The sequence below is a fragment of the Neoarius graeffei genome, chromosome 21 (genome assembly GCF_027579695.1).
Source record: "Neoarius graeffei isolate fNeoGra1 chromosome 21, fNeoGra1.pri, whole genome shotgun sequence".
NCBI classification, from domain to species: Eukaryota; Metazoa; Chordata; class Actinopteri; order Siluriformes; family Ariidae; genus Neoarius; species Neoarius graeffei.
The window spans coordinates 24,853,273-24,877,273 of NC_083589.1; the positions used below are offsets into that span (position 1 = coordinate 24,853,273).

The window sequence follows — 24,001 nt, forward strand, 5'->3', positions numbered from 1 at the left end:
CTGTACACTACAGCACTACACTGCACTCCTGTGCATTACAGCACTACACTGCACTCCTGTACACTACAGCACTACACTGCACTCCGGTACACTACAGCACTACACTACACTCCTGTACACTACAGCGCTACACTACACTCCTGTACACTACAGCGCTACACTACACTCCTGTACACTACAGCGCTACACTACACTCCTGTGCACTACAGCGCTACACTACACTCCTGTGCACTACAGCGCTACACTGCACTCCTGTACACTACAGCGCTACACTGCACTCCTGTACACTACAGCACTACACTGCACTCCTGTACACTACAGCACTACACTGCACTCCTGTACACTACAGCACTACACTGCACTCCTGTGCATTACAGCACTACACTGCACTCCTGTACACTACAGCACTACACCGCACTCCTGTACACTACAGCACTACACCGCACTCCTGTGCATTACAGCACTACACTGCACTCCTGTACACTACAGCACTACACTACACTCCTGTACACTACAGCACTACACTGCACTCCGGTACACTACAGCACTACACTACACTCCTGTACACTACAGCGCTACACTACACTCCTGTACACTATAGCGCTACACTACACTCCTGTGCACTACAGCGCTACACTGCACTCCTGTACACTACAGCGCTACACTACACTCCTGTGCACTACAGCGCTACACTGCACTCCTGTACACTACAGCTCTACACTGCACTCCTGTACACTACAGCACTACACTACACTCCTGTACACTACAGCACTACACTACACTCCTGTACACTACAGCACTACACTACACTCCTGTGCACTACAGCGCTACACTACACTCCTGTACACTACAGCACTACACTGCACTCCTGTGCACTACAGCACTACACTACACTCCTGTACACTACAGCACTACACTGCACTCCTGTACACTACAGCACTACACTACACTCCTGTACACTACAGCACTACACTGCACTCCTGTACACTACAGCACTACACTGCACTCCTGTGCATTACAGCACTACACTGCACTCCTGTACACTACAGCACTACACTACACTCCTGTACACTACAGCACTACACTACACTCCTGTACACTACAGCACTACACTGCACTCCTGTACACTACAGCACTACACTGCACTCCTGTGCATTACAGCACTACACTGCACTCCTGTACACTACAGCACTACACTGCACTCCTGTACACTACAGCGCTACACTACACTCCTGTACACTACAGCACTACACTACACTCCTGTGCACTACAGCGCTACACTACACTCCTGTACACTACAGCACTACACTGCACTCCTGTACACTACAGCACTACACTACACTCCTGTACACTACAGCACTACACTGCACTCCTGTACACTACAGCACTACACTGCACTCCTGTGCATTACAGCACTACACTGCACTCCTGTACACTACAGCACTACACTACACTCCTGTACACTACAGCACTACACTGCACTCCTGTACACTACAGCACTACACTGCACTCCGGTACACTACAGCACTACACTACACTCCTGTACACTACAGCGCTACACTACACTCCTGTACACTACAGCGCTACACTACACTCCTGTACACTACAGCGCTACACTACACTCCTGTACACTACAGCGCTACACTACACTCCTGTGCACTACAGCACTACACTGCACTCCTGTACACTACAGCACTACACTACACTCCTGTACACTACAGCACTACACTACACTCCTGTACACTACAGCACTACACTGCACTCCTGTACACTACAGCGCTACACTGCACTCCTGTACACTACAGCACTACACTACACTCCTGCGCACTACAGCGCTACACTACACTCCTGCGCACTACAGCGCTACACTACACTCCTGCACACTACAGCGCTACACTACACTCCTGTGCACTACAGCGCTACACTACACTCCTGTGCACTACAGCGCTACACTACACTCCTGTACACTACAGCGCTACACTACACTCCTGTACACTACAGCGCTACACTGCACTCCTGTACACTACAGCGCTACACTGCACTCCTGTACACTACAGCACTACACTACACTCCTGTACACTACAGCACTACACTACACTCCTGCACACTACAGCACTACACTACACTCCTGTGCACTACAGCGCTACACTACACTCCTGTACACTACAGCACTACACTACACTCCTGTACACTACAGCGCTACACTACACTCCTGTACACTACAGCGCTACACTGCACTCCTGTGCACTACAGCACTACACTACACTCCTGTACACTACAGCGCTACACTACACTCCTGCACACTACAGCGCTACACTACACTCCTGTGCACTACAGCGCTACACTACACTCCTGTACACTACAGCGCTACACTACACTCCTGTACACTACAGCGCTACACTGCACTCCTGTGCACTACAGCGCTACACTACACTCCTGTACACTACAGCGCTACACTACACTCCTGTACACTACAGCGCTACACTGCACTCCTGTACACTACAGCGCTACACTGCACTCCTGTACACTACAGCACTACACTACACTCCTGTACACTACAGCACTACACTACACTCCTGCACACTACAGCACTACACTACACTCCTGTGCACTACAGCGCTACACTACACTCCTGTACACTACAGCACTACACTACACTCCTGTACACTACAGCGCTACACTGCACTCCTGTGCACTACAGCACTACACTACACTCCTGTACACTACAGCACTACACTACACTCCTGTACACTACAGCGCTACACTGCACTCCTGTACACTACAGCACTACACTGCACTCCTGTACACTACAGCACTACACTACACTCCTGTACACTACAGCACTACACTACACTCCTGTACACTACAGCACTACACTACACTCCTGTACACTACAGCACTACACTACACTCCTGTACACTACAGCACTACACTACACTCCTGTACACTACAGCACTACACTACACTCCTGTGCACTACAGTGCAGGCATATCAACTGATCCACTCATAATAAATAGAAAAAATATTTACACTTACTTGAGTTGATCTTCGGCTGGATCAAGTAAAAGTAAAAAAAAAAAGGCACCGCTCATCATCAGTGTCTCAGTTCTCAAGGTTGAATTGAATCATGAATTGAACTGCTGTCCTGAATCATGAACTGAATCATGAATTGTATTGCTGTCCTGAATCATGAACTGAATCATGAATTGTACTGCTGTCCTGAATCATGAACTGAATCATGAATTGTATTGCTGTCCTGAATCATGAACTGAATCATGAATTGAATCGCTGTCCTGAATCATGAATTGAATCGCTGTTCTGAATCGCTGTCCTGAATCATGAATTGAATCGCTGTCCTGAATCATGAGTTGAATAGCTGTCCTGAATCATGAGTTGAATAGCTGTCCTGAATCATGAATTGAATCGCTGTCCTGAATCATCCAAAGTGCATCAAATCCATGTGCCATCTTGCAATAAGTTTTACCTCCAAATAGCCTAAACTATGTCTGACAGATTTGATCCTGTGTACGGTGGGCGTTCCCACCGCGAAAGAGAAATCAATCGAAACCAAAAGAGTGAACGTGATTATCATGCCATTACCATGGGAACAGTCTTTTATGAATGTGTAGGTGCGCGCTCATGACTCAGGTGTGACTGAGTAAGGTGACAAGTTTTATGTTTCATCTAATTTAAGTAATTTAAAAACTATAATATTATTTGGCAGTGGGCACATAGGAAAGTGTAAAGTATAAAGTTTCTGTCAATATGTTTATCATGCTTATATGATAAAAACCTGCAAAGATATTTATCTCAATACATGACTTACTCATTCTAAACCTGCCGAGCTTCGCCGGAGAAGCTCTCGACCCCAGAGGGTTAATGATTGATATCGTATAACATTCACAAGTAAATGCTGTCTCCTAATATTTTTCACAGCATCACAAAGACCACAAGGTCACAAGAGCTAACACTGACAAGTGCAAACGCTCATTATTTCTAACAGGACTCGCTCTCGGTTCGGGTACAGACAGGTTATGGCTCAAGCACATGGCTCAGTGCTGATTATGACTTGTGGGCACAAGGCACTGCGCTTGTCACTACTGTGGATGAGTCATTCTGACAATAATCAATACAGGAATTCAGTACTTGTTTTAAATTAATGCTGTCGTATTAATTTAAAAATCCCCCCATCACAGCTCCCTCTGAAAACCCCTGGCAGCCCAAATATACAGCGTTTGTGACCTAAAGAACTGTTGAATCATCTTAATTCTGAAAAATCACAACGCACATCATTTTATCAATAACGTCCGCTCACCGGCCACTTTAATAGGAACACCTCTACATCTGTTCTTTATCCAATTCAGTTCGATCCAAAGCTTTATTTATCTTCGAGATGTACAATGAGTCAAAGACTCGTAACAAATATATTCGGACTGATAAAATATCTGAATTAAAAATCTAAGAAAACAAAAATTTAACTACTATAACGGGTAAATATCAAATATACTGTATATATTATTATATCAAGAAAGTTTTATGTAAAAGACATAATATTAAAAATCAAAAATTTTAATATCATTAAATCGAGAATATAACTAAATGCCCTGGCGACTTGTCCAGGGTGTACCCTGCCTTTCGCCCGTAGTCAGCTGGGATAGGCTCTAGCTTGCCTGCGACCCTGTAGAAGGATAAAGCGGCTACAGATAATGAGATGAGATATAACTAAATGCAATTTAACTCATATTGATCACAAATATTACATTTGCACAATGTGCCACTAGTAACTAGACATTATTAACTATCCAACACTAGACAGCTGAAATTAAAAAAAAACAAACTCCAGTTTCCATGAGCCAACTGTAGTCTCAGATTTCTGTTCTTGACTGACAGGAGTGGATCGCAATGTACGTAGTCATCTGCTCTTGTAGCCGAGCCTCATCCAAGCTCAATATGTTGTACTGAGATGCTTTTCTGCTCACCACGGTTGTAAAGAGTGGTTATTCGAGTTACTCTAGACTTCCTGTTAGCTTGAACTTGTCTGGTTGTTCTTCTCTGACCTCTCTTCTCAAAAAGCCATTTCCAGCTGCAGAGCTGCCGCTCACTCGATGTTTTTTGTTTTCCGCACCATTCGGTGTAAACTCTAGAGATTGTTGTGTGTGAAAATCCCAGGAGATCATCAGTTTCTGAAATACTCAAACCATCTGGCTCAAACCAGCACCCATACCACAGTGAAAGTCGCACTTTGAGATCACAATTTTTTCCTGCTTCATTTTCACTTCACATTGTGAGCGCTTTCAATTTGGGAAATTCACTATGAAAGAGATCAAAGGGACTGGTAGTTAGTGAGCAATCGTAGCCATGGGAGTGTGTTTTATTTCCACCCCAAAAGTCATTGCTGTGTATCAGTGTCGAACTGTTACTACAGTGGATATAAAAAGTGTACATGCCCCGTCAAAATGGTAGGTTTTTCTGATGTAAAAACATGAGACGATGAGAAATAATTTCAAAACTTTTCCCACTTTTAATGTGACCTATAACCTGTACAATTCAATTGAAAAACAAACAAATCTGTTAGGGGGGAAAACATAAAAAAAGTACAATAAGCTGGTTGCATAAGTGTGCGCACCCTTAAACTAATACTTTGTTGAAGCACCTTTTGATTTAATTACAGCATTCGGTCTTTTTGGGTTCACACCCGCCATCAATTAAAATAACTCTGATTAACCCCAAATAAAGTTCAGACATTTACTCCGTTGCCTCCTCCAGCAAAAGCCAGCGTTCACAGAGAGCTTACAAAGCGTCAAAGGGATCTCATTGTTGAAAGGGATCAGTCAGGAGAAGCGTACGAAAACATTTCCACGGCATTAGATATACCATGGAGCACAGTGAAGACTGTCATCAAGAAGTGGAGAAGATATGGGACAACAGTGACATTACCGAGAACTGGACGTCCCTCCAAAATCGATGAAAAGACAAGATGAAAGCTGGTCAGGGAGGCTGCCGAGAGGCCTACAGCAACACTGAAGGAGCTGCAGGAATTTCTGGCAAGTACTGGTTGTGTACTACATGTGACAACAATCTCCCATATTCTCCAAATGTCTGGACTGTGAGGTAGGGTCAAAGAAAAACATCCAGGCCCAGCTAAATTTTGCAAAAAAAAATACATCAACTCTCCCAAAAGCATGTGGGAAAATGTGTTATGGTCTGATGAAACCAAGGTTGAACTTTTTGGCCACAATTCCAAAAGGTATGTTTGGCGCAAAAACAACACTGCGCATCACCAAAAGAACCCCATACCCACGGTGAAGCATGGTGGTGGCAGCATCATGTTTTGGGGCTGTTTTTCTTCAGCTGGAACAGGAGCTTTAGTCAAGGTGGAGGGAATTATGAACAGTTCTAAACGCCAGTCAATTTTGGCCCAAAACCTTCAGGTGTCTGCTAGAAAGCTGAAGATGAAGAGGAATTTCATCTTTCAGCACGACAATGACCCCAAAAAGTTTTGGAACGGCCCAGCCAGAGCCCAGACCTAAATCCAGTTGAAAATCTGTGGGGTGACCTGAAGAGGGCTGTGCACAAGAGACGCCCTCGCAATCTGACAGATTTGGAGCGCTTTTGCAAGGAAGAGTGGGCAAATATCGCCAAGTCTAGATGTGGCAGGCTGATAGACTCCGACCCAAAAAGACCGAATGCTGTAATTAAATCAAAAGGTGCTTCAACAAAGTATTAGTTTAAGGGTGCGCACACTTATGCAACCAGCTTATTGTATGTTGGCTTTTTTATTTTTTATGTTTTCCCCTGAACAGATTTGTTTGTTTTTCAACTGAATTGTACAGGTTATAGATCACATTAAAGGTGGGAAAAGTTTTGAAATTATTTATCGTGGTCTCATTTTTTTTTTACATCAGAAAAGCCCATCATGTTAACGGGGTGTGTACACTTTTTATATCCACTGTGTGAGAGCTGGGACTTGAGCTCAGGCAAAACTTAGCCAGACACCAAAAATGCAACAGGACAAAGGATTTTGTAAGGGATTAGCGGCAGGCTTGCAGGTCGCTCCATTGTGTGTTGGTGTCAATGTTGATTTTAAAAGTAACTCAGTAAATTACAGAGGGAAACGAATACTTAAGTCTGAGTGAAAAATACTGTGGCGAGCTGCGTGGAAGAAGAGTCTGGAAACAGAAATCTTAGTTTCTCAGTTATTAGCCTGCGCTACTTGCTCTGAATAGCACAGGCTTGACTGTTTTATTAGACTTTGCTAACACTACAGATGAACGCTACACCAGCTGGAAGCCCCCTAACCAGCGTACCCCTTACAGTCATGGTGGTCGGCTACAAACAAAGCTTAAAGGAACAGTCCACCGTACTCATCTCATCTCATCTCATTATCTCTAGCCGCTTTATCCTGTTCTACAGGGTCGCAGGCAAGCTGGAGCCTATCCCAGCTGACTACGGGCGAAAGGCGGGGTACACCCTGGACAAGTCGCCAGGTCATCACAGGGCTGACACATAGACACAGACAACCATTCACACTCACATTCACACCTACGGTCAATTTAGAGTCACCAGTTAACCTAACCTGCATGTCTTTGGACGTCCACCGTACTTCCATAATGAAATATGCTCTTATCTGAATTGAGACGAGCTGCTCCGTACCTCTCCGAGCTTTGCGCGACCTCCCAGTCAGTCAGACGCAGTCAGACGCGCTGTCACTCCTGTTAGCAATGTAGCTAGGCTCAGCATGGCCAATGGTATTTTTTGGGGCTGTAGTTAGATGCGACCAAACTCTTCCGCGTTTTTCCTGTTTACATAGGTTTATATGACCAGTGACATGAAACAAGTTCAGTTACACAAATTGAAACGTAGCGATTTTCTATGCTATGGAAAGTCCGCACTATAATGACAGGCGTACTAACACCTTCTGCGCGCTTCGGCAGCGCATTGATACGGAGCTCAGATATCAATGCGCTGCCGAAGCGCGCAGAAGGTGTTAGTACGCCTGTCATTATAGTGCGGACTTTCCATAGCATAGAAAATCGCTACGTTTCAATTTGTGTAACTGAACTTGTTTCATGTCACTGGTCATATAAACCTATGTAAACAGGAAAAACGCGGAAGAGTTTGGTCGCATCTAACTACAGCCCCAAAAAATACCATTGGCCATGCTGAGCCTAGCTACATTGCTAACAGGAGTGACAGCGTGTCTGACTGACTGGGAGGTCGCGCAAAGCTCGGAGAGGTACGGAGCAGCTCGTCTCAATTCAGATAAGAGCATATTTCATTATGGAAGTACGGTGGACTGTTCCTTTAACCCTATTTACAGGCATACAAACATCAATGCACAATATAACTGCAATAACATTCGACCAAAACAGCAAATTAAACTAGACTGCATTTCCGCAGAGAAAATGCAAAGTGTGTGCTTGCTGAGCTGTAGCAGAACAGCTATCATGCTAGCATGCTAAAAGCTAGCATGCCAACATGCTAATGCCAACATGCTAACAACTAGCATGCTAACAGTTAGCATACTAACATGCTAACAGCATACTAACATGCTAAAAGCTAGCATGTTAACATGTTAATGCTAACATGCTAATAGATGACATGCTAACAGCTAGCATTCTAACATGCTAATGATTAACATGCTATTTGTTAAAATTCTAACAAATAGCAAATGGCTAATATGCTGACAGCTATCATGCAAACAGGCTAACATGCTAATGGATAGTATGTTAATATATTTTTTTTCTCCTGACTGACACTTCAATGCAATCTCTATGGGTTCTGGGGGGGGCTTGCCCTAACGTGCTTACGTCACTGCGAAGCGCGGCAAAGTTGCGTTCGATCCGCTCAGTTTCTGAGGTGAGATGGATGCGGACATAGATGTATAAACATAGACGCCGCATTCTGCGTAGAATCATACGTCATCCTCGCCGCCATATTGGATGTGGCAAAGTGGAGATTCTTCAACCGTCTCTGGTATAGCGTCTAGACAGTAGCCGAGAATAAAGATGCCTCATTCATGTGCTGCGTTTAACTGTACCAACAGGTTTACCGTCCAAACGAGATCACATGGGATTACCTTTCACAGGTGAGACTGGAAAAATACTTTTCATTACTGTTCCTTCAGTTTCCCAGCTCATCTCCACCGGGTAGGTGTAGAGTTATAAGCAGTGAGAATTAGATAATACAGTGCCACACTATGATGAACGTTTTTGAACGTATGATGAATGTTTTTAATCTTTCTGAATGTGAAGGAATCAGTGATGTATTTTGTTTTGGTATGACGTTAGAACCTGGCCGAACTCAGTTTGGCGCTCATTCAGCTCACTTTATTCAGCGAGAGTAGGTCTGTGTGGTGACTCAATAAATAAAGCAGTACATTTTTATTTTCATTCACTATTTCCAGTTTTTCCACTATTTCCATCATTTATCATATTCAGTCTTGTAGGTTGGTTATTGTGGCCTCAGGTTTTGGTAGCTTGCTACGGTATGCTGACTGATTAGCTTACCTGAGCTATCTATCGCGTATCTGTCGCTAGTTTGCAGTGTACAGGGTATTTCGCACACTATTTATAACCATCACATTAAAAGTTATATGTGTTGTTTTGATGCCTGTTTGTTTCCCAAATATATACGTGTGTGTCTTAATGGGTGAATAAAAGGCATCGAGTTAAATATTATTGTAGAAAGGGGCTTTATGAAGTTCAGTCTATTTACTTGCATTGGTTTACGGGGAAGATTTGCCACATCCAATATGGCGGACACTCTGATGTATCCCAGCAACGGGGCCACCAGCTCAATGCGGCGTCTATGTTTATATGTCTATGGATGCGGAAAGCAATTCAGTGCGGTCCTTAAAAGAAGTTCCATTTAGTCAGCGATCAAATCGAGCTAAATTGGCAACAGAACAAGCTGGACCCCCCTCGACCAAATCTAAACATAAAACAAATTTCGACAAGGGGGGGAATCATATACTCGAGGTTTTACTTCAACATGGTCCCAGCGCAAATCCTGGCGAGCTGGCTGCGAGGACGCCTCAGCGGTTTTCTGCTCCCCCTGCTTACTGTTCCACCCTGGAGGTGGCTCCACAGACAACACTGCTTGGACGGTCACTGGAGTTTCGTACATGCATCATTTGTTGAAGAAAATAAAAAAACATGAGTCATCAAAGATTCACATGGGCAGATGCCTGAAATTTTCGGCTTTTGGGAGAGTGAACATTGCTACACAACCGGATGAGGGCTACAGGCTAGCAGTTCGCCACCACAACGATGAGGTGTGCAAGAACAGGCACATATTAAACCGGCTCACCCAATGCGTGAAATTTTGTGGAGTGTTCGAGTTAGCTCTACGAAACTGAGGGCTCCAGTCACCGTGGTGTTTTTCTGGGTTTGGTTGACTATTGACTTGCTACCTAGGTCAGTTTACTTCAGTCCTGTGGACATTTATGGTCCGTGTAGACATAACGGGGGAAAATTGCCCCCCCCGAAAAAAAAATTCAGGAGCCGCCACTGATGGTAACACGTGAATGCTTATATGCCAATTGCTATCGTGTGTGCGCGTGTAAGTCTCATCTCATCTCATTATCTCTAGCCGCTTTATCCTGTTCTACAGGGTCGCAGGCAAGCTGGAGCCTATCCCAGCTGACTACAGGCGAAAGGCGGGGTACACCCTGGACAAGTCGCCAGGTCATCACAGGGCTGACACATAGACACAGACAACCATTCACACTCACATTCACACCTACGGTCAATTTAGAGTCACCAGTTAACCTAACCTGCATGTCTTTGGACTGTGGGGGAAACCGGAGCACCCGGAGGAAACCCACGCGGACACGGGGAGAACATGCAAACTCCGCACAGAAAGGCCCTCGCCAGCCACGGGGCTCGAACCTGGACCTTCTTGCTGTGAGGCGACAGCGCTAACCACTACACCACCATGCCACCCTGGCTCAATTGTTTTGGCCACAATCTCCATTTGGCTGTGATCTTGTCACAGTCCGGTCCAGTCCATCCATGCCTGACTTTGTGGGACTTTCATGCCGTCCCCAGGCCGGATCTGGGACACGAATTCAGTCCTTCCCTGCTGGAGGCCATCTTCCTTGAAGCGGCACTCCCACACCTGCTACCACTCCTCTCCCATCAGCCAGGGCCTACTTAAGAGTTGTTTGGAGCTACTCCAGTAACTAGACTGTCTCTTGCAGACTTTCCTTGCCTCGCTACAGCCCTTTGGTATCATGGCTTCTCAATTCCCCCTGCCTGTATCGTCCCGTGTTTTTTTTTTTTTTTTGGCCTAGTTTTCTGTCCAGTTTTTGCCCTTGTTCTACCTGCCTGTTCCTTTAGATTGTGTTTTTTGCTTCCTCTGCCTGGGTTTCCCTTGTCCCTGTTTTCTTCAGTTTTTGTGAAGATTTTTCTGTCCTGTCTTTGTCCGTGACCGTGCCTGCCTGCTCTTGTGTTTTGACCACCAATTTTGCCTGAGTCCTACTGTACCTCTGCCCTGTACTTCATTAAAGAAGTTTCCTTTTGTACACTGCCTGTCTTGAGTCTGCTCTTGGGTCCTCACTTCACCTCAGCTTGCCATTTCTGACAGATCTATGGTTTGGAAAATGACAAGGAACGCACAGCACGTGCCATAGGCCTTTGTAGAAATCTGGTCAACACCTTCAACATGAGCTGGATAAAGAAGAGAGACCTGAGGAAGGCATAAACTGAAGCTAATCTTCCCCAACACAGTTTAGTACTGGTGAGCGAGGGATGAATCATTGATGGTTGATATGTAACAGAATATTGAAAACCTTACTAAATTGATATTGCAACACTATATTTAAAGGGTTCTTTTTTTATTTGCAACTTATTTTTAGAGCCTGTAATGTAAATGATTCAATCAATATGTATGTAATCATATCATTTGTTGGATTATAATATGTACAATTACTTTTGATAAACATTGGAAATGTGAAAAGTAGTATGTGTTTTTAATGTGGTGATATAGATTTAAACGAATGAAAGAGCAATTGCTATCTTTCCCACAGGATGTTGCCACACGATGGGGAACCAAGCAAAAAATGGTAGAGAGGGTGCTGGAGGAACTCCCAGCCATAAAACGTGTACTGGTTGAAGACTGAAAACATGGCCACCTCAACCCAACCTGGCGGGATGGTTCGGTGTTCGAATCCATTAATGCAGCAATGAAGCCAGTGGCTGATTTCACAGATGTTCTCTCTGGGGAAACGTACGGTATGTCACCGTGTCCTCAGTAAAGCCTGTGTTAGAACTTCTGAAAGGTGAACTTTTATCACCAGACCCCAATGATCCTGCACTGACAGCAAGCATGGTCAAACATGTGCAGGGTATTGATGGAGAAATACAGCCCACCTGAAATCCAAGTCCTCCTGACAAAGGTCACCTTCTTGGATCCAAGGTATCGTGGTGGCATGGAGGATGCAGCTGTTTTGGATGACATCCAAACATAAACATAGAAGAACAAGAAGGAAGCAAAGAAAGTGCTAGTGAGGGCTTCAGTAAAGGTGCCAGGGGAAATGTTGATGATGACCCTACACCAGCACCCATGAGGAAGAAAAGACTGAGTGACCTCCTTCAGAACAGAAGAGCCCAACTCACAAGTCAGGCACAGGCTGCAGTACCAAAAAAGAGTTCAAGTTGATGTAGAGCTACCAAACTCTTTCAGGAAGAAGCACTCGATGCATCATCTGATCCCTTGATGTGGTGGCGTGATAATCAGAGAAGATTTCCTTTAATGGCCAAGTTAGCAAAAAAATACATGTGTATTTGTGCAACAAGCACCAGCTCTGAGAGAATGTTCAGCACAGCTGGCAACATCACCCCTCCAGAGCGATCCTGCCTTAAGCCCCACAAGGTAAACATGTTGGTGTTCCTTGCTCGGAATCTGTCTTAACAGTTAGTTACAGACACCTCTCTTCTGAATGTTCTGGAACTTTTGGACCCATCAAGAGTCAGAAAAAAAAAAAATCATACTGGAGGGACCATTCAGTTGTTCTGTTTGTGGTAAAGTTCAGTCACCATTGACTTCTCCAGCCACAGGACATGAGAAGACATTGGACAGTAGTTGTACCGTAATTTGTGGAAAAGGTTTCAATGATTGTGATGTCCACAGACAGTCTAAGAGTTCTAAATTGTATTGTTGTATCGAACGTTTTATCTCGTTCTAATTGTTACTTTTATCCAAATGACAGCTGGCAATATGTTGTTACTTTGCACTTTTTGTTTATCTGGATACTAATCTTTGAGGAACTGGATTGGCAGAACATTGCCTGTGAAGAAAAGTGTCTCTTTATTACCCTGTGCCAAGTTAATATTTATTTAAGTGCAATTTTTAAGAGCCATAGATTGTATTTTATTTCTTAAGGTTATTTATTTATATATTTTTTACGTTCCACTGTGGGCAGCACGGTGGTGTAGTGGTTAGCGCTGTCGCCTCACAGCAAGAAGGTCCTGGGTTCAAGCCCCGGGGCCGGCGAGGGCCTTTCTGTGTGGAGTTTGCATGTTCTCCCCGTGTCCGCGTGGGTTTCCTCCGGGTGCTCCGGTTTCCCCCACAGTCCAAAGACATGCAGGTTAGGTTAACTGGTGACTCTAAATTGACCGTAGGTGTGAATGTGAGTGTGAATGGTTGTCTGTGTCTATGTGTCAGCCCTGTGATGACCTGGCGACTTGTCCAGGGTGTACCCCGCCTTTCGCCCGTAGTCAGCTGGGATAGGCTCCAGCTTGCCTGCGACCCTGTAGAACAGGATAAAGCGGCTAGAGATAATAAGATGAGATGAGACGTTCCACTGTTGAATTGAATAGCTTGACTTAAAGTTTACTGTTCTTTGAAAGGGTGGATTTGCATGATCATTATTTTACTAGTGGCATAAAATTGTCCTGAAAAGACGTCAATATCATTTATCGCAATAATTTCTGAGACAATATATCGTCCAACAAAATTTATCGTGACAGGCCTAATTGTAACATGTGGCAGATATTTACAACAAACTGCAAAAAAATAAATTCTGAATAGAATAGAAAAATCTGAATATTACAAGCATGCAATTTTTTTTATAGGCTATGCTAGGAATTTAATTTTGATCGAATTCTATTTATTGCAATAGGATTCCAAATACTCTATAAACATTCCATTCTGTCATGAATCAGAAAAAAAAATTTTAAATCACAGCATGGGTTTTTTTAAGTGCTTCATCTACTTCAATGTTACACAAAGATTGATCCATAACAGTTGTAAATGTCCCTTAATTCCACAGGGTCTCGGTAATGGACACCGGTGAAAGTGATCACTGTTATCGACACCTCATGTGACTTCTCAAACGCGCGTTTAGATACAAAATGGCGACTGTCAAATGAAAGAGTAAGAAACAAAGTGGGTTTCGACAAGGAGATCATGAAATATCCGTGAACTTGATCAGTAAAAACATGTCCATGATCTTTCCACCATGCTTACCTGTGTCTGGGTTTTCCTCAAATTGCTGATCGTGCTAAAATAATTCCATCTCAGGTAACGAGCTGTCATCAGATGACAAGATCAAAGGGTGAGGCGGGTCTTCCGGTTGATTAATTAACCAATAATAACTGCTGTAACTGAAACTCCCCTTTGTAAAATTGTGTTTTATTGGTAAATCTGAAAAGGTGTCGATAATTATGGACTCTTGATAATTGTAGCCGCCGTTCTATATAAAAATCTAAATATAAAACCACCCACATGGCGGCACGGTGGTGTAGTGGTTAGCGCTGTCGCCTCACAGCAAGAAGGTCCGGGTTCGAGCCCCGTGGCCGGCGAGGGCCTTTCTGTGCGGAGTTTGCATGTTCTCCCCGTGTCCGCGTGGGTTTCCTCCGGGTGCTCCGGTTTCCCCCACAGTCCAAAAGACATGCAGGTTAGGTTAACTGGTGACTCTAAATTGACCGTAGGTGTGAATGTGAGTGTGAATGGTTGTCTGTGTCTATGTGTCAGCCCTGTGATGACCTGGCGACTTGTCCAGGGTGTACCCCGCCTTTCGCCCGTAGTCAGCTGGGATAGGCTCCAGCTTGCCTGCGACCCTGTAGGACAGGATAAAGCGGCTAGAGATGATGAGATGAGAAAAACCACCCAACTCGCCTCAATTAGGCTACTTGAAAAAGTCCATCTGTCTGTCCTTCTTTGTGAAATTAGTAATGGTGGTGTCATAGTTTGTTGGAAGCTCCAACAGAAGTCTTTTCTCTACTGACGTCAGAGCCAAGGCTCCCAGTCGATCCTGTCCACGGGTAGCGTTGATAATTCTCAACTCTGAAATGCCTTTCAACAGTTTCCCACTTTCCTGTTAAGTCCAGTGCTGGAGTTGGTCTTCCCTTTTGTATTAAAATTTGTTTCTCTGCAAAAGACCGCCTTGATAAAGGCAACGCTATTAAGCTAGCCACATCCATCTCCTCTGCCATCGCCATGGATGTAACGATCTGACTTCACTGCTGCACTGACGGCGCCGACTTGCGGTTAAACTCGCGTTGGCCTTCGAGAAGACAGAGGGTGATACATTTTTGGTCCCGCCCACTATAAATCAAAATCTGATTGGTTAATTCATCTGTCACTTCCTACATACACTGCAAAAAATGGCCTTTCAAGAATAAGAAATAAAAGATTAAAACAAAGCATATTTGCTTGAATCAGGTGAAAAAAATCTGCCAATGGAACTAGTCAAATTTGACTCGGTAAGATTTCTTAAAGTAAGATGAAAAATCGAACCTGTTTTTAGACGAAATAATTCCAAAATAAGATTGGGGAACTTATTATGCGAGATCTGATTAACTCAAAATAATCAAAATAGTTCTTATAACAAGATCATACTTCTTACATTTAGCCATTCAAGTCATTTTTATTTATTTCATTTTAAGGGTATTTCACTTAAATTCATGACAAAGTCTTAGCAGTAAAAACTGAATTTAAGATAAATATACTAATATTAGGATTGTTAAATTCTACAACTAAGCATTGCTAGCTTAAAAGATTCTCCTTTTGTGATGTGTAATTAGTAAAATACTCTAGATATGAGACCAGAGACTATCTTGAATCAAGTTGACGACACGTGTAGCATTGCAACAAGTTTATTTTTTTTCCTATTTCAACATTCAAACATTAAAACATCTCTTAAGATTCCACTTCCCCAGGACCTCAGGCACCAAAAAAAAAAAAAAGTCTACGCATTTTGACTTGCAGTGCTTACACAACGCCAAAGCAACAGTGCATTTTGGGGGCACTGACTATTCATGTGTACGAGGGGTTTACAAGATCAGGCACAGAAAAAAACAACCAAACAAACAACAACAAAAAAAACCCACTGAACTTAACTCGCAGCATTCCAAAAAGCCCTCACTAAAACGCCCTCCACTCACTCATAGGCTTTTTGAAGGCACTTGTCTGGTCTAGAGTCTGTACAGCATCTAGAAGGAGCTCACTCTGAATGACCGAGAAAACAGTCGCAGTAAACTTAGGATCTGTAAGGTGGAGTTGAATTGTAATGAAAGATTCAAAGATTTCAGTAAAGTTAATTTATTCCCAAAACAAGCATACTTTGTTTTTTTTTCTTGAAACAAGATGAACCGCATTTGACAAATGTCCAAAATGTACGTACTTGTTTTAAAAAAAAACTTTTTATTTTCAAAGGTGCTCCAAATAAGACTTTTTCAAGACATTTTGTCTATACAAGATTTTCAACATGGACTGTCTAAAAACTAGCCTTTCTAGCTAAATGAGGTTTTGCTTGTTGGGCAATTATTAGTGCTGTCAAGCGATTAAAATATTTAATCGCGATTAATGTCGCGACTGTCATAGTTAACTCGCAATTAATCGCAATTTAATCGCACATTTTTGTCACATGAAAAACCATTGTAATTCTCTTATCGGCATAAAAAAGTGAATGGGCTTGCTTTGTACCAATGTTTTTTTTTTTTACTGCAGAGCATAACACGTCTTGTCACAGCCACTGCAAAGTCGGGCTGGAGCCGCCGATGGGAAAACGAAACCTAAGCCGAGCACCGTGGCTCTTCGTCCCGAGGTGCGGGGCTGGCGCGCCCTGCCTGCGCTGGTTCTTTGGGGGGAGGGCAGAGGACTCTGGCTGTGCGGGGCGTGGCATTACAGTCTAGCTGCTATCGTTTTTCTAAGCAAAGTCTCTGTTCCAAGTTCCTGGCAGTTTCAAAAGCTTATGAAAAACCTACATCATGTCACGGAGTGTTAATCTCGCGATAAAAAAATTATCGCCGTTAAAATTGAGTCAAGTTAACGCGATAATAACGAGACATTTTTGACAGCACTAGCAATTATGTCTTATAATAAGGGTGGCTAGATGTTTTGACTTGAAAATAGATAAATAAACTTCCTAAGATTTTTATTTTTTGCAGTGTAAACATACGCTGCCATGGCCTTCTGTCCCGGCAATGAAGTCCGAACCAATGAGTGAGCAGCTCTAAACTCTTCTCAGCCTAGAGACGACAAATAAAACAAATCTCACTGTATAACTATTTTAATGTTTTCAGGACAGTAACCCTTTTATTTCTGAAGCACAGTTGATAGAAAACGAGGCCGAATTCGAAGAGAACAATTATGAAAGAATGAAAAATTAAATAAAACATTTGAAATGCTGATACGTTTGAGTTTTCTCTGAAGGCCCTGATGGTTCTCCTCTGCTATGTATCACTGCTGAATGGAAGTTTCCCTGCTCGCTTGAGTCACTGCTCCGTGCTCATGAACAGCTTTGTGTGTTTACAAATTACACCACGTTAATAAGCACGCTCGCTAACACTGTCCCGCGGTCAGATCGGCCTCCCTGTCCATTCTCCACTACCGCCTTCATTAACATAGTAAGGAAAGCACAGCTGTGGTTCAGCTTGGGTGTAACGTAACTGAAAAACATCCCACTCGCATGGAATGGCTTCCTACCTTGAGGTGTGTGATGGGACCGAGCTGCCTGCAGCTGACCTGGTAGAAGTCCACGACTCCCTCCTCGGTCCACAGCAAAGTGACGGCAGAGTGTGTAGCGTTGACCGCGTACAGGGACTTGGGAGGTGCTGGATCTGTTACAGAGAAATCTACAGTTTGCCTGACAGCTATACTGTATCATAACACACAAACACTTGATGAGTTTGTTTTTGCTTTAGGTGTGCAGGTTGTATGTCTTATTTAAGGAGTTTTAAAAATGGGAAAAATTAGCCGTCAGGAGTGGGCTTCATGTCCTCTGTCTGTCAGGAGCAAACATTAGGATTGCGCTAAAATATGTGACCCCTCACCGAATCCAGGGACACATGTCGGCCGAAACGAATCCGAGATAATCGCAAAAGAAGCATTTTTTTTCGAAATTTGTGATTTTTGTTTTTTTCCATCATGTGCAAGTTGAGATCTTGAAGAATGCAATCAGTATTTCAGATAATAGATTGTTTTGTTGGAAAAGCATACATTTTTTGTTGCAAATTGTCTCGTTTTTGTCAGGACTGTAGCCTGCTGGGGGGTGTGGGTAAATTACCATATGAGCCATTCACATGATGATTTAAGTCATTTGTTGTTTTTTTTTCCGCGAATCAGCTGTATGATCCGAGTTGAGCTCGTGGCTACTTAACCTGCATAGAGGCGTGTGATTTCACTATGGAATGAGTTACTAAACAGAGCGCAGAGGAGCAAACACCGCGAAGCAAACAGACACTCGGTATTTACATCGGAGATCACCATTTCTAGCAAAAAAAAACGCAACCTCGTTTTCCAGATTGAATGGAATACTTGAATGATCGGATGATACACGGACCGTTCTAGGACTACATGATTCCATCGGAGGCACTGGTGTGTGCAAGGCGCCGTTTCTCTTTCTGATGGGATAAGTTTATTAATCTAAGGCTGTGTGGTTAGTTTTGCATGTAACGGAGAGTGTTGTGGTTTGGTTAAGCCTAGGTCACAACCGGACGTACGATTTTTTGGCCGTGTGATTTTTGGCGTTTCCCAAATCGCTGCGTTTTTTTTTTGTTCACGGAGAAAGACGCGCGTTGGCCGCAAGTTTGTCTTGCAACCTGAAAAAAACGTAAGCGCCCGCAGAGTTTGTTTGACATGACAAAGAACCTCTGCGGCCGGTCTGCGGCTCGAAAATCAGCACATCACACGCGCGCTCTCGTGCTTTTCACACGCGCGCTCTCGTGCGTTTCATGCGCGCTCTCCGTGCGTTTCACACGCGCTCTCCGTGCGTTTCTTGCGTTTTTTGCGTGTAGACCGGCTGTAGGAGCACGGTACGGCCGGTTGTGACCGAGGCTTTACATGAAACTAGTGTTGTGTTAGTTGTGTCATCATCGTGCTATCTTTCTTTCTTACGGTGTGAGTAATTTTTCAACCACAAAATGTTAAAGTATACTTTAGGACTTATTTTTGCACTTCATAATTGTGTTGGGCATACTTTGCATGGAAGGAAAATTGACGTGGTGATCTTTGTTTACATGAAAGTAGTATCGTGCTAGCTCGTAGGGGGTAGGGCTTTCCTTAATGTCATGCAGATGAGCACCATTATGTGCCCGCCCTGCACCCAGAGTAGCTGAGATGGAAAACTTTGAGGGCGATTTTCTCCCTTTTCTGTTTTAAGAAGTATACACTTTCAAAAGGCCACACATTCTTCAAATATTGTCAGATCTCCACATGGAAGGCATCATTGGAAAGCTTAGAAACTGTACTTTCTGAATCTGTCAATAACTCAAAATGCCCCCGGGCCGACATGTGTCCCTGGATTCTGTGATCTGCCACATATTTCTTTTTTATATTTCCGTGTCAGTTCGATAACAGAGTATTAGGGGCACTGTAGGTAAAAAAAATACAGAGCTGAGGGAGGAGGAAATATTCCAAGAAAAAAAAAAAAAAGAGTAATTTCTGAAAATAGTCGGAAATTTTCAAGAAAAAACTCGGCTATTCTCTGAGATTATAAAGTCCAGTCAAGTTTGTTTATTTGTATTGTGCTTTTAACAACAGGCATTGTCACAATGCAGCTTTACAAAAAAAATGCTTTAAACATGAGCTAATTTTATCCCTAATAAATGTATTTATGCCTCTCTGATGAGCAAGCCTGTGGTGACGGTGGTGAGGAAAAACTCCCTGAGAAGTCATGAGGAAGAACCCTTGAGAGGAGCCAGACTCAAAAGGGAACCCATCCTCATCTGGGTGATAACAAATAGTGTGATTTATAACTAACTCACTTCTATAACTGTCTTATAGAGTCACATGCAGTATCGGATGCCAGCATCCGAAGGAACCACCTGGTTCTCAAACTCACGGAGAAATCCCATATTCCGGTCAGCCTGGTGCCAAACATCAGTGAAGTTAATACTCAACTGCACCTAAACCGCAAGCACTTTGCTGTATGTGCTGCAGAGCTTGAGAACAGCACCCCCCTCACCCGATTGGGTCATGGATCAGTGGCACAAGGAATGGGAGGGTGCTAATTCCACCTTGCACAATTACACTCCTGGGCCTCCACTAAACCTGCAGGGCACTCCCTCCCACACCCCGCCTGGGTCAGGCTGAACCGTCTTCGTACTGGTTGGGGGAAAACTCAGGCCTTCCTCCACACCATTGGCACGGCAGCTTCTGAGAACTGCTCCAGTGGCACCCCCCAAACTGTGAGCCGCCTACTCGAACCCTGTCCTGTCTTCAGTGCACCCAAAGGAATCCTGGGGCTAAAGACTCTTGATGGCCTCACTGCCAACTGGCTCTCTCGCCTGAACTCCCACTGTGACTCCTGGTCGGTTCATACGAACGACAATGACGAGAGTCCAACTGTGTAACCAGGAAATCCATTATAGTTTTGGCATGAAGGGCGGGACGGCGGTGTAATGGTTAGCACTTTCGCCTCCAAGCAAGAAGGTTCTGGGTTCAAGTCCAGTGGCTGACAGGAGCCTTTCTGTGTGGAGTTTGCATGTTCTCCCCGTGTCTGTGCGTGTTCCAGTTTCCACCACAGTCCAAAGACAAGCAGTTAGGTTAACATGGGGTGGCCTTGGGCTGAAGTGCCCTTGAGCAAGGCATCAAACCCCCAACTGCTCCCTGGGTGCTGTAGTATAGCTGCCCACTGCTCTGGGCATGTGTGTGTGTGTGTGTGTGTGTGTGTGTGTGTGGGTGTGTGTTCACTGCTTCAGATGGGTTAAATGCAGAGAGGAATTTCACAAGTGTACGTGTGATGAATAAAGCTGTTCTTCTTCTTTTGAAGTTATAAACTGTTCATTGATGGAAACTTGCGTGCAAAACTGTTCATGACAACTGCAGTCCTAAAGTTAGTAAGTCAATTGTAGTCCTCAGCCACCATAGCAAAACTAAGTGTCCAGAGCCGTCTTCCAAGTGCGACTTTCAAATCTCCATATGGGGCTGTCCTCCACAGGAGCGAAAGTCATAATGTCATAAATTTGCGAGAAAAAACCTAAGAAATTCCAAGATTAAACAGAAATTTATGAGAAAAAGTAAGGGTTTTTTTTGTCATTGAACAAAAAAATGTTTCACTTTGCAAGGTTGAATCAATGTCATCACACCACAGAGGCCACAGCTGAGACGAGAGTTTTAGGAAATGCAGTGTTTCCTCTGACTGCGTGATATAAAAGTAAAACACACTCAGAGATCTTTCAACTACGTTTCTCAGAATGCACTGCAGCCAGAACACCAAGAAGCATGAGCTGTTTTCTTTCTTGCAAATTTGTGATTTCTTAATTCTTTGTCACTTTTTTAATCTCAAAATTTTTTAGTTTTTTTTCTTGCAATTTTTTTGACTTTATAATCTCAGAGAATATCCGAGTTTTTTTTTTTTCTTGTAAATGTACGACTTTACCCGACTTTAAATGTACGGGTAAATTCAGGAGCAAGATCAATGTAATTCTCCTATTTTATATTAAACTTTGGTCAAATATCTGTAACATTCTGAATTCTCTGCAATTTTTTTCCCTTGCGCAATACCAGAAAAATTCAGTTGAAATCAAGCCATTTGAGGCGAATTGGTCCGCCTCTGAAAAAACTTGGCATTTGGATTTCCCGGCAAACATTGATTTTCGTGACGTCGCGTGCGGGACGCCTCCTTCTGAATCCTACGTCAGCGCTGGTTTGTTTATGAGAAAACGACCTGGTGGTTTTCTGCAAATTTCTTCAACGTTATCACGTAATTATTAAAATGGTTAACAGATGTATCGTAGGAGGGTGTAGCAACACCAATCTTGATGGGATTAGTACTCATCGTTTTCCAAAAGACCGGACAATGAAATGTCTGGAGAAATGGGAGCGCTTGGTCTACGCAGGCTGTTCACTGAAACCGTGCAAAGCTCACGCAGCCTGCTGGCGCTTCCGCAGGTGATGTCACGAATCTGGCTCCAGACTCCCTTGGGATTTTTCCAGACGCGTTTTGTTATTTTATTTTTTTCTGCTGTAGACAGATGGCCTTGTGCAAAATTACCCTTCTGGATGAGTGTGTAAAGGGACATACTTTCATATAAAAAAAACACTAAATTGGTCCAGAATATGCACTTTATCAAAAATTCAGAGTTTTTTTCTCAGACTATTACCCCCGTCTCAGCTGTTTGTTTGTTTGTTTTTACCTACAATGTCCCCAATACACCGTCGTACAGTTCAGTCCTGTCTCAGTGCTTCACAGAATTTCCTACCCATGCTATCTTGAGTTCACTACCAATATATTATTTCCATCTGTTAAGCGTTCATGTCCCAAAAGCCAAATAACTGTAATGTGTTGAGCTTAAGAGGAAGTAGCTCCTGTATTTTTAACATTCCTGCTTTTTAAATATTGCTGATTTGTGTTTAAGTTGTAATCATTTTCTCTAAATTATGCTCCGTGTCTGAACTAATGTCCAACATTTCCAGCACCGGGCATAATTACTACTACAAATTACAGATGCTGCATCTGCACTGGGAAGAAAAACAGCACACAGCCCTGATTATCTGTCTCCAGGCTTTTTACACACTTGTTATTGGGATCACTTTCTCTCTTAAAGTCTAAATTATTGATGCAGTATTATTAAATTTCCAGGATCATTTTAAATTTGCCGTGAATGAACTGACAGACAGACGAAGGTCTGTCTGACCAGGTCGAAGGTCAAACACCTTCTGGGTGACCCACCCAGTTTCAGGATGTGGGGTATGGAGGTGTTGCGGCTGCGCTCTGTACAAGCCGTGACCGTCAGGTTGTAGATGTCACCAGGAGGGAGTGCAAGCGCAGCCTTCATTATGTTGCGTGTCACCTGTGGAAAAAAAAAAACCACACACACACACACACACACACACACACAGAACTGAAAGCTCAAACAGAGACTTTGTGTATTATGAATCTAAATATAATATAAATGGGCAGCACAGTGGTGTAATGGTTAGCGCTGTCGCCTCACAGCAAGAAGGTCCGGGTTCGAGCCCCGTGGCCGGCGAGGGCCTTTCTGTGCGGAGTTTGCATGTGCTCCCCGTGTCCGCGTGGGTTTCCTCCGGGTGCTCCGGTTTCCCCCACAGTCCAAAGACATGCAGGTTAGGTTAACTGGTGACTCTAAATTGAGCGTAGGTGTGAATGTGAGTGTGAATGGTTGTCTGTGTCTATGTGTCAGCCCTGTGATGACCTGGCGACTTGTCCAGGGTGTACCACGCCTTTCACCCGTAGCCAGCTGGGATAGGCTCCAGCTTGCCTGCGACCCTGTAGAACAGGATAAAGCGGCTAGAGATAATGAGATGAGATATAATATAAATGACTGTGTTTTGCGGACTCTAAAAACTGCTTCATGTTTTCACTTGTGCTTATAGACTCCTTGCACTGACGTCACACTTAGATTAGCAACCATTGCTACCCTTGTACTGGGGGACAAGCAAACTTTGTTTACATACTGAAGACAAGCGATATTGAAGATGTCAGACGTCTGTAGTTCGAAGAATACTACAGCTAAAAACGCTTTACTCCTGGATTACTTGGATAATCAAAGTCAGAAAGAAGCAAAGGATAGATATACGTGGAAATTAA

At 43.7% G+C, this 24,001-nt stretch overlaps 1 protein-coding gene across 3 annotated transcripts in view; it reads right to left on the minus strand.

Moving 5' to 3' along the window:
• ptpro (protein tyrosine phosphatase receptor type O) overlaps window positions 1–24,001 on the minus strand; it is a 258,318-nt gene that overhangs the window by 75,641 nt on the left and 158,676 nt on the right. For all 3 annotated transcript variants that reach the window (XM_060902876.1, XM_060902875.1, XM_060902874.1), the window contains exons 12-13: window positions 23,123–23,243; window positions 17,935–18,068 (exon numbers count right to left, since the gene is read on the minus strand). In XM_060902876.1, coding sequence (XP_060758859.1) covers window positions 17,935–18,068; window positions 23,123–23,243 — 255 coding nt within the window. The remainder of the gene's footprint in view (window positions 1–17,934; window positions 18,069–23,122; window positions 23,244–24,001) is intronic.